This window comes from Crocodylus siamensis, chromosome 6, assembly GCF_052110815.1.
Source record: "Crocodylus siamensis isolate JL-2025a chromosome 6, ASM5211081v1, whole genome shotgun sequence".
Taxonomy (NCBI): Eukaryota; Metazoa; Chordata; order Crocodylia; family Crocodylidae; genus Crocodylus; species Crocodylus siamensis.
The window spans coordinates 7,215,596-7,229,855 of NC_143400.1; the positions used below are offsets into that span (position 1 = coordinate 7,215,596).

Consider the following 14,260-nt stretch of genomic DNA (forward strand, 5'->3'; position numbering starts at 1 on the left):
ACACGAGAGCATCTTATTGAAAAGCTGAAGTGGAAAGCGTCTCTGCAGGATGAGTCCCCAGGTGCTATCGGCACAGGGAAGGGAGGGGAGGAGAAAGGCAGTGCTAGCAAATGAGTCACTTGAAAAAATCCCTCTTGAGCCCCCCACCAAGGCCTTCCCACCTGGCTTGCATTTACCTTCCACTTGGTAGTGCAGGGTGGGCAGCAGGGGCAGGGGGGACCTTGGCTGTGGCAGTTGCAGACCCAGGCCCTGGCAGGGGCGCTGGGTGCTACTGGTTGGAAATCTTGGGTTACAGGGGTTGTGTTGCAGCCAGCTCTCATCGGTGGGGCAGGGAATAGCTGGTGGCTCTTGACCAAGCTGCTATTTCTGGTGTTGGCTTATGAGAAATAGAGGTGAAAAGAGCTGGCTACCTTGGGGGGGGGGGGTTCCCTCTGACCTGGCTCCTTTTCTCCATAGTCCAGAGAACCCAGCATGCTGCAAGACGGCTGTGGAAAACCCCAGCCTGGGTCAGAGCACGTGTGGTGGTGGCAGTAGCACTGCTCTAACCACTGCACACACCTGCCCAGCACTACATGGTATGGGGAGGTCCTCCTAGGGCCACTCATTGGGCTGCGGCATCTGTAGACAAGCAGCCACCCCTATAGGGCAATAGGGGCTGGGTTCCTTCATGTGGCCTGGCTCCCACCTCGCCTCTGTGGCCCCTTCTTGACCCCCCCGCCCCCCATCTCCTGGACCCTGGGCTGGGAGGAGAGGAGGCCTTGCCTGGAAGCTCTTTGGGGCAGGGTGCCTCTGCCCTGCGCTTGGGCACCACTGTGCGAATGCGGTGCTGGCACGAAGGGGCCCCAGCGCTGCCCGGGCCCTGTGTCTGGCTGCAAGTCGGCGCCACTGTCACTCACTCACCCTGGCCGGGCTTGTTTGCGCGGAGCCGATTCGTCAGCGCCGCCTGCCGCAGTGCCGTGTGCCGCGGGGCCCGGTGAAGCTTGACATGGGCTGTTTATCGAGGCGGCTGCATCCCCCGCCCCTGCAGGAGCTCCAATCTGCCTGGGATCGGAGGCGCTGGCGTTTCTGGGTCATTGAGTAACAGCGCAGCCCATTTCGCGGCGATTATCGCAGCTTAAAGCCAGAAAATGGATCCTAAGCACCGAGCCGAGGCGCAGGGCGCCGTGGCTGAAGGATGCTCCTGGGCGAGGGGTGTTGGGGGGGGGGGGGGGGACAGATCCGGCCTCTGTGGTTGCTCCCCCTCCCCAGGCCCACGGCAGGGGTGGCAGTGGCAGGGCCTGGCACGTGCTTGGTGGCTTCATCCAGGCAGCACTGCACCTCCGCCCTCTTCTAGCACGAGCCCTGTCTTCGGCCACACTCCCAGCATGCATCGCTCCATACCCCCACCATGCAGTGTTCCACGTTCCCAGCATGCACCGCTCCCCTGTCCCCGGGGCGCTCGCCTGATCTCAACTCCCCCCTCCCCCCCGCAATGGGAGCGGCGAGTCGGACTTCACCACTCGGTGTGGGGGGAGAGGAGCCTCGTTCTGGCCCCACGGGGGAGGGGGCGGGGCCGGAGCCTCGTTGTTGCGCCGGGCAGGCAGAAGCGGCCGGGAACCGCCTTCTCACTGCGGCCGGAAGTGCGTCAGGGAGGGGGACTTCCGGTGGGAGAAACGGGCTGCGGGTGCTTGAAGTGGGGGGGGGTCCGGCTGGCTGTACCCTTCTCCCCCAGCCCAGAACCCCACCCCCACTGGTACTGGATGCCCCCCCAAAACACAGGCAGCCCCCCTGACCCTCAACCCCCATGAGCCCAGATGCCCCCCCTACAAGACTAGGCACCCCCCCAACCCATACTAGGTGGGGTTATTTAAGCCGGGGGGGGCACTATCTCCCAAATGAGGCAGTCTCTGCTGCTCCCCTTGGCACGTGGGGGCTGCAACGGAGCAGCTGGGCAGGCTCCTCCGGCCTCAGGAGGGTGTTGCGTCGCGGGGGGAAATGGGGCAGGACCTAATACTGTTTTTGCTTCAGGTCGTTAGGGGGAAGCTGACGAGTGCTTCGTGGGCGTCATGGACAGGAAGGTGCACGTACGTCGGTTTGTGGGGCAGGGGGAGCAGCTGGGAGCATTGCCTGCAGCCAGGGGAAAGCACCCGAGCTTGCAGCCTTTGTGCAGCTCGGAGCCTGGCCTCTTTTATTCCCCTTAAACGCTCCCCTGTGAGGTCTCCTCAAAGAGCACGAGTCAAAGAAAGAGCCGCGGCCCCCCACGAGGTGGATTTTTTCTGGCACGAAGCCAGCGCTAAGGGACTGGAAGGAGCAGTGTGAGGTTCTCGGGCGGTCACTTGCTCCTTGACTGGTGGCAAATTGCCCTGAAGCTGCTGCTTGTTTCCCTTCTGGCTCTAGGGCAGGTACTTTGGGGAGGAGGATGAACCTCAGAGACCAGCTCTCCGAGGCGGTCAGCAGCTCCTCCGCCACCCGCCCCTCGCCGAGAGAGCGCACTTGGAGAAGGACTACGGTGAGCAGGTCTTCATGGGCTGCGCTGCACTGCTCTGTATTCCTGGCAGGTTGCAGGGAGAGCGAGAGGGTTGACGTAAAAAGGGTTCTGCTTGAATTGACTTGTCATCTGAAGCTTGGGCTGGGGTGGGGGGGCTTCTAAGGAAAGGCACGTCTAGGCTCAGCATTGCAGCGTTAGTGCCTGCGTGCTGCCTTGTGGCCGAGCCGCAGTACGTGACCAGGGGACATTGGCACCCCAGAGTGGCCACGGTCTTGTTGGGACCGTGAAATGCCACCTCCCCCGGTGAGGCACGAGAGGTCGAGGAGGGCATGGGGAGGAGGTCGGCTTTGCAGACAGAAGCGGGAGCCAGGGGCTGGGCAGAGGCTGTGGGAGCAGGCTGGGCCAGTGGGGGTTGCTGACGATGTGAGACCAGAGCGCTCTAATGCAATTGTTACCCCCCGGCTTATAGCAGGGTAAATGGGTGTCACTGATTCAAACACTTCTCTGGTGTGGACGGAGCCGAAATAGGTTTCTGACCAGGGCCTCTGAATCCTGTTGAAGACTTAGTCCCTGCTGTAACCTACCCTGCCTGGCTGGTTCCAGCATGACCCAAGGTTACTCATGCTTCATGCAGGGTGCTGTGACTAGCTGTAGTGGTACCAACTTAATCCTAGCCCCCCACTGTACCAAGGGACTATGATTGGGTTAGGGAAAAGGTGGGGGTGCAGGGGAGTGGGTGCATTTGTTGTAACAGGTGCATAGTTTCTTAATGTGGTTTAAGGTGTGTGATGTAAAGTTTACGCTAGATGGTGTATGGTGTGTGTGTATATACTTATAGAAATATATTTTTCAAAAAAAAAAAAGGATGTAGTCTCCCAGCCCTGCTGCTGCGGTGGCAAGGTGCCTAGAGCATCCACTCATCCCCAGAACAGCATTCACGGCCCCCCACAGCCTGTGCGTAGGGCCCCTATGCGCTCCCCCAGACCCAAGGAGGCACATGGATGTGGTGACTGAGGGCTGATACAGGAGTGCAGACCAGTACAAACTGTTTATGGCTCCTGTGCCCTGTGTCTTTCCTCAATGACACCAGGTTATGCTGAGGCTTCAGGAGCTGTGGAGAAAGTGCCTGGGCTCCACTAGTTTTTTTCCAAGGCCCTTGGGCTCCTAATGCACTTTGGTAGTTTTACCCAGGGCCAACTGCTCTGCCTTGCAAACTGCTTCCTTGACCCGATGGCTTTTGGAAAAGATGGCCTGTCATTGCCGAATGCCAGGAAGCTTTGCAAGAAGCACAGCACGGGCGACAATGTTTTATTAGCCCAGCTGTCGCTGAGAAAAGAGGCAGTTAGTCCAAAGTCAGGCAGAGTTTCATCTTATTGACTAATTCAGAGCAGTGTAAGCTTTTGTAAGGACCTGAAGGAAAACAGAGCCTATGACGGGGCAAAATGTCTTTGATGCTATGGATTGTTATTTGCACATCTGAGGTGCTACCATAGCGTGGCCCCCTTCAGCACCCTTGGAAGGGATCTCATGGCACCCCACTGAGAGAATCACAAGTTAGTCCTTTGGGAGAGATGTTAGCATTAGGCATTCTGTGTAAATTAAGTTCCCTTCCCTTCCTCAGGTCTGAGACAGAGACAGCCTCTACTAAATACCAGGGAGAATAATGACTTTTGTTTAACCTCATTATGCAAACGGGAAGAGTCACTTAAAGAAGGGGAAGAGGCCAAGAAACCTGTGGAGGGAAGGGAGCTCGGAAGTAGCTGCAGACCAAATAAAGAGCAATTGGAATCCATGAGCCTAATTACGGGAAAGAATAAGCCCATTGAGAAGGGAAAGCAGATGTTCGTGCTTATGGAGAGAAGACATGCAGGGAGCCAGTGTTCGGGTTAAGTCCTTGGTTCTTGGCATCCAGCAAAGGCTGGGACTAAGGAGCCTGAACTGTCACTGAAGGTGTGGCACAGGCCCTCCGTGGTGCAAAGACAGGTAGGGGTGCCATGAGACCATGTTCACTCCCTGCTAGTCCAGTATCTCTGCCCAGGGAGCATCCTGCCAGTTTGATTTCACCTCTGGAGTTTCCCTAGAAACCTTTGACACAGGAGAGAGTGCGTGCTTTGTGAGGGATGCATCTCAATCAGAGTCACGGGGCTAGGAGGGACCTCAGGGCACCCCTGCAGACCTGTGTCTGCTAAACCATCCTTGCCCAGTGCTTATTCAGCCTCCTCTTGAAACGTCCAGTGAATGCAGTTTCCAGCTGGTCTGTTCCTCTTTTTGTGAGGAGACTTTCCCCTGAGATCTGAATTCACTTCCAGGGGCCCTGAGAATGCCTGTTGCTGTACCTGTTTGCCTTAGCAGGCCCCTAACTCTTCCCTGTGGGGCGAGAGGGTGTAGGGGAAACGTTGCCACTGCTCTTTGCTTGCCCGAAAGAGCCGTTTGTATGCACCAAAGACAGGAGCTTCAGGATATTCTGACAGGCCCGTTTCTTTCCGGCTCGTGGCTGTGCACTCGGGCACCCATCGCTCTGCACTCAGGCGGCGCCTCATCCGTTTTATTTAGCATTCCCATCGCCAAGCAAATGAGTTTGTTTACCCAGAGCAAGGGTCCAACGTAGCAATTTTCTCCTATTTTCTGGGCTGTTAAGGCTGATGGTGTAACCCAGTTAATGCGTTCCCCCACTCGCTGATCCCAGAGCTGACACCCTGGAGACTTGTTTTCCTGACGGCTTGTGCGTCTGTCTCTCTCTTTTCCAGCCGACCCATTGGATCCAGACAAGCTGGTCCAGTGCCCCTATGATGCCCATCACCAGATCCGAGCCTGTCGCTTCCCTTACCACCTCATAAAGTGCAGGAAGGTAGGAGTGCCCTGAGCCCCTGAAAAGCCATGGCCTTGTAAATGCATCAGTCAAACAGCTTTTCTACAAGGGAAGCAGCTTTTCTTTCCCCAGCCCCCTCTGCTTTGGGCTCAAAGGACAGTTTTCATTGCCAAAGTCTCTGGCACCTCCCTGAGGGAGACATTCGAGTTCCACTTGAATTTTGGAACAGTGTAGTTGTCCTGAAGGAAAGGGCAGGGGTTCTCTGGGGTCCTCCTGTCACAGGCAGTAGGGGGTGGTTGTGGAGGGCAGAGGGCAAAGGCAGCTAGAACCCTAGGGGTGTTTTCCAGGCTGGGCAAAGCAGCAGCAATCAGGTGGCACGGCAAATTCCTGCTTTTGCCATGCCAGCCACGCAGCTGCCAGCAGCCTGTCGCCCTCTTGCTAATAGCTCTATTGAACGTGCATCTGGTGCCCTTCCCTAGGCCCAGATGGGCCCTTTCTTCGCCTCTCAATCTTGTCTCTGGGGTTTGAATGCAAACTGTCTCCCCCTCCCTCTGCTTCCCCTCGGGCCCTCTTCACCGTAAGTGACTGTGCAGAGCTGAGCCCCAGCTAATTGTGGCTCAGAGCTTGCTTGTGAAGCTGTGTCCTGAAAGCGGTGCAACACTGCCACCCCTCTGCCTGCATGTGGTCATGCAGGCGCCTCTGCAGAGCAGCCACTGGGCTCTTGTCGCCGTGCCTGTCAGACCACACATGCTCACCCCTGGCCCTCCAGGTTCTCTGCAGCCCAGAAGTTTGCTTGTGGGGGGCAGCAGCAGCATTAATTGCAGCTCCCCTACTGCCAGGTTTCTGGGCTTGCAGGGTGCCAGGCAGGCCAGGTAACATCAAGGTCCTGTGTGGTGTGCTAGATTGGGTCTGTTCCAGCAGGGGTAGGACTGGAAGGTTGAGCACTGCTGGGTTAGACTAACCTCTCTCAGCCCGTATGTGGGCACAGAGACTGAGCAGGGGGCAAGGCTGGTGCCCTTCCTGGAACAGAGGATTTGACCCATTCCTCCCTGCCCCCTGGTATCTGCTGCCTAGCCCTGAGGGCCCCAGAGTAAAATGTCTGGGCTGCATCTGGATGCTGCCTCAGCTGGCTCTAAGCAAGTCCTCTGCATATAACAGCTGCAGTGAAGCTGCAGTAGCACAGGCTCTATGAGCTGCCAGGGACCCTGGCTGCATGCTTGAGGTCTGCTGCCCTGCTGGCCAGAGCCCTGCTGGCTCCCTGAGTGTGTTTAGTGCCTGGCCTCGGTCATGGCTTTGCTGGTGTGTTGCCCACACAGCTGTGCCAGGCAATCCCAGCCCACGTCCTTGACCCTGCTGCTGCTGCCTTTATGCCAGCATGACTGATCTGTGCTGATACAGATAGTTTCACTTGAGGGGACTGGAACCTTCTCTGCCTGAGGGAACCCGACACTGCTGGGGGAGTGCATCCATGCTCAAGTGCTCTTGTTATGGCTGCCCACGTCGCCAAGGCTCTCCTGTCCTGTCCAGCTGCCTCTGAAGGGTGAAGATGCCAGGGATGCCAGCTGCACATGAGTAGCATGTCTTTTCCACCAGCCCCTCACTTGAAGAGGAAAGTGGCTGAATTATTCAGGGCTCCAAAGACTTATTCTCCTCCTGGCTCCTAGTGGTTTTGCGCTGAGCCATGCCATGGTGATGTTGCTCCTTGCTTGGGCTGTGCATTTCAATCTGGGAATTTCTAGGCTGTTCCCAGCATGGTCATAGTGGGAATCTCCCTGCCCTGCCACAGTTTCTCTGTCCATGACCCCAGCACGTACCTGTCTGTGTCCCTAGAATCACCCTGACATCGCCAAGCAGCTGGTCACCTGCCCCTTCAATGCCCGCCACCGGGTTCCTCGAGCTGAGATCGGCCAGCACCTCTCGAGTTGTGAGGACAAGAGCTGCATCGAGCAGGACATCGGTGAGGATGTCCCTTCCCCCCCAACCCACCCCTCAGTCTCTCCCTTGGCCCCTGCAGTGCTCGGTCTGCAGGGGAGCCCTAGCCATGGAAGCATAATGTCCTTCCCTCTTCCTTGCAGAGTTGGGTGACACGGAGGCAGCCACCTTTGGTTGAAACTCGGTGCTTGTGGGTCAGGTTCATTCTTGTGAGCCCCTGAGATGCTCCTGGCTGGCACAGTCCCCAGGACTAGCCAGGGATCTCGGTGCTGGTGGTACCTTCAGCTCCTGTGTGTTTGGATGCTGAGGGGCTGGGAAGGGGAGACCCAGGCCTTCCCTCCCCAGTGCTGCTGTGAATACATAGGCCCTGAGATCACGGTGGCTGGCTCAGGGCTGTGCGCCAGATGTGCATCTCAGTCCACTTTTCAATGACCAGGGAGCTTGATGGTTTAGACACCTGCCTGCTAACCCTCCAGCAGAGTGGCCCAAGGGTTGGCTGGGCTGCAGGGCTGAAGAGCCCTCTCCAGCTGAGCCACAGGGCCTCACACCCCTGCCCCTGCATGCATGAGCCTGCCCGGGGTTTAGGGCTTCTCAGGCCCACCACCCCAGTCCCAAGACCCTTGCTGGAAGGTGTCCTGTGCTGTGGTTGCTGTCATGTTGGAGAATGGGCTAGATCTCTGGGCTGGACCCCTTGCAGGGGCTGTGCCAGTGCTGACATGGCTCCCTGGCAGCTTTGGGGATGACAGTAGCCCCCCACCCCTGAGGCCTCTCCCAGTTGTGTAGCTGTGCTGTGGGTGAGTGCAGAGTTGCCTGGTCCTGCGCTGGAGAGCGGGGCACTAGGAGCTGCCTGTGCACGGGGCCTGGCACAGCCAGGAGCTGTCGCAGACAGTCACAGGCCCCAGCCAGCTGCTCTCTTGTTTCCAGTGAATCAGTCAGGTTCCTCTTGGCGAGTGGAGACCAACGTGGGCAACACATGGCAGCCGCCCCCCTGCAATGAGGACTGGGATGCTGGTGAGGATCTTCAACACCGGCTGCTATCTGTCCCTGTCTTCACCTTATCCCCCTCAGTCCTTGTCCCCAGGAGGGAGGGACCTCTGGGAACCAGCTTGTGAGATCAGGTTCTATGACCCCCTGTTCCTCTGTCACAGCAAAAACCCCTCTCCCTGGGCTGTGCTCCCCGTGGCGACATGCTCCTGAATACTTTCATGTCCCCTTGGCCATGGCCACCTGTGCCATGACACCTGCAGACCTGGGAGTACCCATTGCTAAGGGACTTTAGACACAGATCCACCCTCTTCCATGAGCATCCCACAAAGGTGTGTGGCCCTAAGCTCTGCTATCTTCTGTTCTCTCCGGCAGAGCTGCAGGAATCTTCAAGTTCTGGCTTCACTTGGGGCATAGTCCACAGCAGCGAGACCAGGTAGGAAGAGCACAAGCTGCTCCAGTCCCTTGTGCAACCCACCCCCACTTCTGGCAGCTTGTCCCAGGCCAGCCAGAGCTCTCCTCTTGCTGCTGCCTCCGTTTAACTCCGGGCCAGGAGGTGTAGGGGTCTGCCTGGTTATCCGTGACTGGGACAGCTCTTCCCTTCCCAACCTACCTTATTGAATCTGCTAGTGCGTCCTCACCATGGCTGTTATGTAGTCCCCTTCTGTGTCATGGCTGAGCTGTACAGATCCCCCCAGCCAACTCTTTGCCTCTTTCAACCACAGGCCCAATGTGCTGATGGAACCTAAGAGCAACCTTGCTTTGGGCATGCGGGCTCCCAGGTCCTTGCCCTATGCCCTTCCCTGGAAAAGGGGTAAGTATGTGGGGCCTCTGGTGTCTGCCCTGCCTGGCACTAGCTCCTGGGTGGGAAGGGGGAGGGTGGGGTACAGTGTTGTCTTGCATGTGCTTTCTCCCCCTATCAGGAGGGAGAGAGGAGGACAGGCCCACCCAGCTCCTGCTGCTTTCTGCACTGGGGGCGTGATCTAGGGAGGAGCCAGCCCAGGCTCCCTTTGGCGCCAGGCTGTCGGAGCAGCAGGCTGGCTGGCCTGTCTGAGCCCTGTTCTGGAGATGGCAGAAGCCAGACCTGCTCGGGAGCGTCAGGCTTGCTGGGCTTGGCTATGCCTGGATTTGTGACCCGTCCTACTCCTCCCTGTGCTGACCTGGCTCCTCTCCCTACCTAGGGCTGGGGGCTGTGTTGCAGACCCTGGCTGCCGCTCCTGGGCTTTTCTCTCTGCTGCCGCCCCTGCTTTCTGGGGGCCCAGCAGATCCTGCTGCTTGCACATGATGGGGGAGGGAGCAGGGTTGTGCACCCTTTGTGCTGCTCACACTGATCACATCAACCTCTTGCACCTTAGGCAGCAACCTGCAGTGAGTGGGAGGGCCCTGAGCTACCAAGTAAGTGCTCCTCTGTCCCCTCCTCATCCCGCACTCCCTTTCACATCCCAGCTGCAGAGCTGAAGCAGCAATTTCCTTTGATGTTAGCCCTGACTTTAACTCCTGGGGAAGATCGAGCACTTGCTTTTAAGTCTAGAACAGCTCTGAGCTGCTGTCTGTGGCACGGAGCCTGCATGCCAGCCTCTGAGATTCTTCCCCCGATACCCCGTCCCCACTTGAACAAGGGACAGCAGACCAGAGAAGCCCAGAACAGGACCTGAAATCCCATGCCAGCCTTCCTGCTCTAGGGGCTCCCCCAGCCCCCTCCCCTGTGCACTCCATCCCTTTGCTTGGGCTTCATTAGCAAGTCCCCACCTCTGCAGTGAGGGGGAGGGAGACTCAGGGTGAAGGTTGCTTCCATAGGCTTCATGCCCCCTTTCTGCTGCTTAGATGTGCCAGGTTCCTGAGCTGCTGCTGTGAAGAGCCAGCCAGTTTCCCACAGGGAGCTTGTACTAGGTTTTTGGGGTGGGGGGGCACAGACATGCTCCGAGTTCCCACTTGCTTCCCCTGCCCGCCCCCAGGTGGCACTCCTGCCCTGCCATTCCTGCATGGGGCAAGACCCTGCCCTTATCCAGAGTCCAGGGATGCTCATGGGGGGGGGACCCCCTTCCCAAGTACCAGGCCAGTGAACCCCCAAGCTCAGTGTTGGTTCTGGGAGCTTCCCCCCGCCCCAACACTCTGTAGGCTGCACCAGCTCTGAGCTGGGACATGCTCCCTACCTTGAAGGCCCTGCTAGTTCCAATGTGCGACTCCCCAGCTGGCCTGCACCTGGAACTGTGTGCACCCAAGCAAGGTGGGAGCCCACACTGGGCAGCGGGGATTGGGGAAGCATTGAGTGCAGGGAGTGGAGCTGGGCTCTGAAAGCCTCCTTGGAATGGTCCTTCTAGGCCTGTGGGGCCCCTTCCAGCCTCCCAAGCCCCTAACTAGGTACATTTTAAGTACTGCTGGGCTGGACAGGGTGAACCAGCCCCAGGCAGCAGGACCAGGAGCTTGCAGCATGGAAGTGTTGTATTCCCAGGGCACAGTGGCACAGAGCATGGTTTCCAGGTGCTGGAGCCACCAGGCTGGTGCCAGCTGGAGACTCTGTGTTGTCAGAGCTGCCATGCCATCTTGTGGCATCTGCAGCCACCTGGATCGGGTCACGGATCATGCATGGGGTGGTGTGCAGATCTTCGCAGTATATGACCAGCCTGGGTCTGTGCTTGGGGTGGGGGCTTGGCTCTGGCTGTTAAGCAAGTGTCCTGCCCTAGTTGGTAAGCACTGGGAGAGGGGCCAGTCCCAGGAGCCCTTATTGAGGGAGCCATGGGATGTTTGGAGACATCGGCTCCCCCTGCCCCCCCAGGGCTACTCAGGTTAGCAACTCCAGAAGGCCACAGGGCAACATCCACACCCCTGCTTTGACCCAACAGGGTTAAACTGGTCTGAAGAGAGAGCAGCCCCTGATCCCCAACCCTGGGGCCTGTTGCACCTCACCTGCCCACTCCACTGAGTCGTGGCATGCTCCCTCACCCCCACCCCATGCCCTGCCTGTGATTGCCCTGAACTCACTACCATGGTATCCTCACGGAGTATTTGCATCCATGTCTCTACATGGGGAGCAGTGGGAGCATGTCTTTCAGCTCGGAGATGACCTCTTGTGCATGGGGGCCCAGGTGTGCAACGAGTTTCCCATGCCCAGTGGCAGTACTGCGGGCTCTGAAATCTTGGCTTCTCATCTAATCACAGGCAGAGGCAACTAATGTGGATGGAGAAGAAGTCATGGTGTAGTTCCTGTTGCCTTTCTGTGGCCAGCCCAGGCACCCACAGAAATGGGCCCCTCTGTGCTGTGGTGCTTGCTCCCGACCTAGCCCCCCCGACCAGCCCACTGAGCCAACCACTGTTACCCCCCGCAACGGGACCCTGCACCTAGCATGGGTCATGAGGAACCCCTGGCCGGGGATCAGCACATACCAGGGCTGGGCTCCGTGTCTGGGTCCAGCTGTCAGTCGGATGTGCCAGCTGCACCGGCCAGGCGCCCCGCACCACATGGGGGTGGCTTCTAGTGTTACCATGTCACTCCTGTTACCATTTCACTCCTTTAAACTCTAGGCCTCGGCCTTGGGCTGGGGCTTGTGTTACCCCATGTCAGCCCTGCCTGTCTCCATGCATGGGGCTGGGCTGGCTGAGGAAGGTGGGGGGCAGTGAGGGGAAATACTGTGTTTTAAATACCATTAAGTGTTGATGTGGCTGTTTGAGTTGAGGGGGGCAGGGGGCTGCTGCATTCATGCATGTAGGCCAGGCCCAGGGCATCTGCTCACGGGGCTGACCCAGCTCCCACCAGTGGGTTTGCAGACAGTCTTGTTCCCCCACTGAGTGCCTGGTACATGTGGAGCCCTGCTGGGACCAGGAGGTTACAAACAGTCTAGCAGGAGCCCTGGCTGGGTCATCAGGGAGCCAGGGTTTGGCATGAGCCATCTCGGGGACCTGGTGCGATGTTGCTCATCCATGTCCTGGGCCCCATTTGTTGCCCCTTGTCTCCCTGTGGTTAGCCTACCTGGCCAGTTGTACATGCGTGCACACCCCAGGGGCAGGGAGGGGCTGCTGTGGGCTTCCCACCCCCTTCCCATGAGGGTCCGAAGGAAGGGAACTGCTCAAGGCAGCCACCAGCCTTTCTCAGCTCTCCTGATCCGTGCTAGCCCCTTGCTACTGCCCATGTCTGCCTTGTCCTGTGCCCTTCCCTGGGCAAAGGGAGCCAGCCCCCCGCCCAGCATCCTTGCCTGGTGTAGTCTGAGCAGCCTTGGACTTTGGGCTGTTGCCATGGAAACAGCGCTGGCATTGGCTGCCAGGGGACAGCGACAGGGAGGTGACTCCCTGCAAAGGCAAATGCAACCTGGCCCCTCTGGGTTGGGGGGCACAAGTTCGAATTCCCCCACATGCCTGTTGCTCCTGCTGTGCCTGTGCCGCTTCTGATGCCATCAGAGGGGCTGCAAGGGGGGCTAGAGTGGGAGTGGGGGGGTCTCTGGCTGAGACCAGGTAGGGTCTTGTTCCCAGACCAGGCCCGGACTCAGGGGTCTGGGATAGGCTGAGCCATTAACACGCTTTGACTAGAAAGAGCAGGGTACTTGGCACCTGGTAGCAGAGCCTCCTGCCCCTGGGACATGCCCTCATCCTGCTTCCATGTGACAGCCCAGGCAAGGGCTCTGTGCACCCTGCAAGGTACCAGCCGGGCACATGACTCTAGCCTGTTCCTGCTGCCCATGGGGTGGGGGCAGACAGAGCAGGTACAGAAGCACAGATGGAGGCCTGCACCCCACTACAACCTGGGGGGGGGCCCTGAGGCTGCCTCTTGGGACCAGACGTGGCCAGAGGTTGCTTTTGTGGCTTAGGATGTCGTGAAGGAGGTGGGTGACACTGGGGGCTCCTGGCAGCCTCCTTCCTGGTGTGGGAGCAAGGCATGGGAGCCAGGGAGTGGCTGAAGCCACCCCATCCCCTCACTTGCCCGTGAATGTGCCCACCCAGTTGCTCGGTGTCTGATTTCCAGCCCAGGCCTGACCCCTGCCCTTCCTGGCCCACCCCTGCCCTTTCATCTCCCCGCAACATTTGCTGGGCCCCCGGCCAGGCGGCTCTGGGTTTGATGTGCGGATGGGGGCAATAAACGACCCCCTGCTGATGCCCGTCCCTGCCTGTGCTGCTTTTTATCTGCAGCAGGGTTAGCGGTACTGGTCTAAGACATAAGCAGACAAGGTTCTTTGGGTCAATGTGATATCTTTTATCAGACCAAATGAACAGTTGGAAAAATAATGGTCATTGCCACCTTTCGGGCATGAGCCCCCTTCTTCAGGAATAGAGAGAGCCTGCCGGTGACAGGATCCTCACTGCCATGCGTTTGCATTTGCATTTCCACAGTCTTGTGTTTTCCATTTTGGCTTCTGTTCTACCCAGGAGAGTGCACAAATCACTGGCAGACTCTCCCTGTGCCTGAAGAAGGGCTAGCTGGCAAAGAACGTTTTTTCTAACTTTTTTAGTTTGTCAGATAAAAGAGATTGCGTCTACCCAAAGACCCTGATCTGCAGTAGAAGCATTTGTTACCTGCGTCAGGGATGGGGAGTGGCAAAGAGGGGGCTGTGCCAACCTGGCACCGCAGGGAGGAAGGAAGGGGTGGTGCTGTCCTGCAGAGCACGCCTGGCTCCTTCCTGGCACCGGGGCATCAGTTCCAGCCCCAGCACCACCACCCCGCTCTGGCCTGAGTGGCTTGCCTTGGGGGTAGGGAGTCCCAGGCATCCCTGCCCTGCCAGGGAGAGCTGAGGCTGGAAGTGGTGGCCCAGCAGGGTCCAGCTGGCAGTCCAGTCAGTGGTTAGGGTCTCCCAGGAGTCCTCCCTTCTGAGCCTTGGTTTCCCCACAGGGAGGGTGCTGGGGGAGCTGCTGTGGGCAGTGCTGCTGTGGGACAGGGTGGAGGCAAGTGGCCCTGTCCTGGCCCAAGCCTGGGTGCTCTGGTCTGCTCTGGGTCCCTCCTCCACCAGCCTAGTCTTTTCCCCATCCTGTGGGGCCAGCTCAGCACCCCATGGGCCTGACTCATCCGCCCATGGATCCGACCAGGAAGCCACTGACCCCGGTCACGGCCTCGCCAACTTCCGGCTTCCCACAGCCAGCCACAC

General features: G+C 58.6%; 1 protein-coding gene across 8 annotated transcripts; it reads left to right on the top strand.

Moving 5' to 3' along the window:
* The first annotated feature begins 1,112 nt into the window (after positions 1 to 1,112).
* LOC149860817 (gametocyte-specific factor 1-like) lies at positions 1,113 to 11,834 on the top strand. Of its 8 annotated transcripts, none has more exons than XM_090051123.1 (10): positions 1,540 to 1,619; positions 2,008 to 2,063; positions 2,377 to 2,488; positions 5,215 to 5,315; positions 7,107 to 7,233; positions 8,133 to 8,219; positions 8,568 to 8,628; positions 8,918 to 9,006; positions 9,548 to 9,587; positions 11,352 to 11,834. In XM_090051123.1, the coding sequence occupies exons 2-9, from the start codon at positions 2,046 to 2,048 to the stop codon at positions 9,562 to 9,564; spliced, it is 612 nt and encodes a 203-aa protein (XP_089907249.1). In that variant the 5' UTR covers positions 1,540 to 1,619; positions 2,008 to 2,045; the 3' UTR covers positions 9,565 to 9,587; positions 11,352 to 11,834. The 8 variants fall into 8 exon arrangements, with proteins under 8 accessions (XP_089907245.1, XP_089907246.1, XP_089907247.1 ...); XM_090051124.1 differs by lacking the exon at positions 1,540 to 1,619 and adding an exon at positions 1,626 to 1,643; XM_090051122.1 differs by lacking the exon at positions 1,540 to 1,619 and adding an exon at positions 1,628 to 1,732.
* The last annotated feature ends 2,426 nt before the right edge of the window (positions 11,835 to 14,260 follow it).

Excerpts from the sequence above, each read along its gene's own strand:
- LOC149860817 (XM_090051119.1), top strand. The coding sequence starts at position 1,128 with ATGGATCCTAAGCACCGAGCCGAGGCGCAGGGCGCCGTGGCTGAAGGA. Across the intron at positions 2,064-2,376 it reads TCATGGACAGGAAGGTGCAC|GGCAGGTACTTTGGGGAGGA; the intron begins GTACGTCGGTTT and ends TTCTGGCTCTAG. Across the intron at positions 8,629-8,917 it reads GTCCACAGCAGCGAGACCAG|GCCCAATGTGCTGATGGAAC; the intron begins GTAGGAAGAGCA and ends TTTCAACCACAG.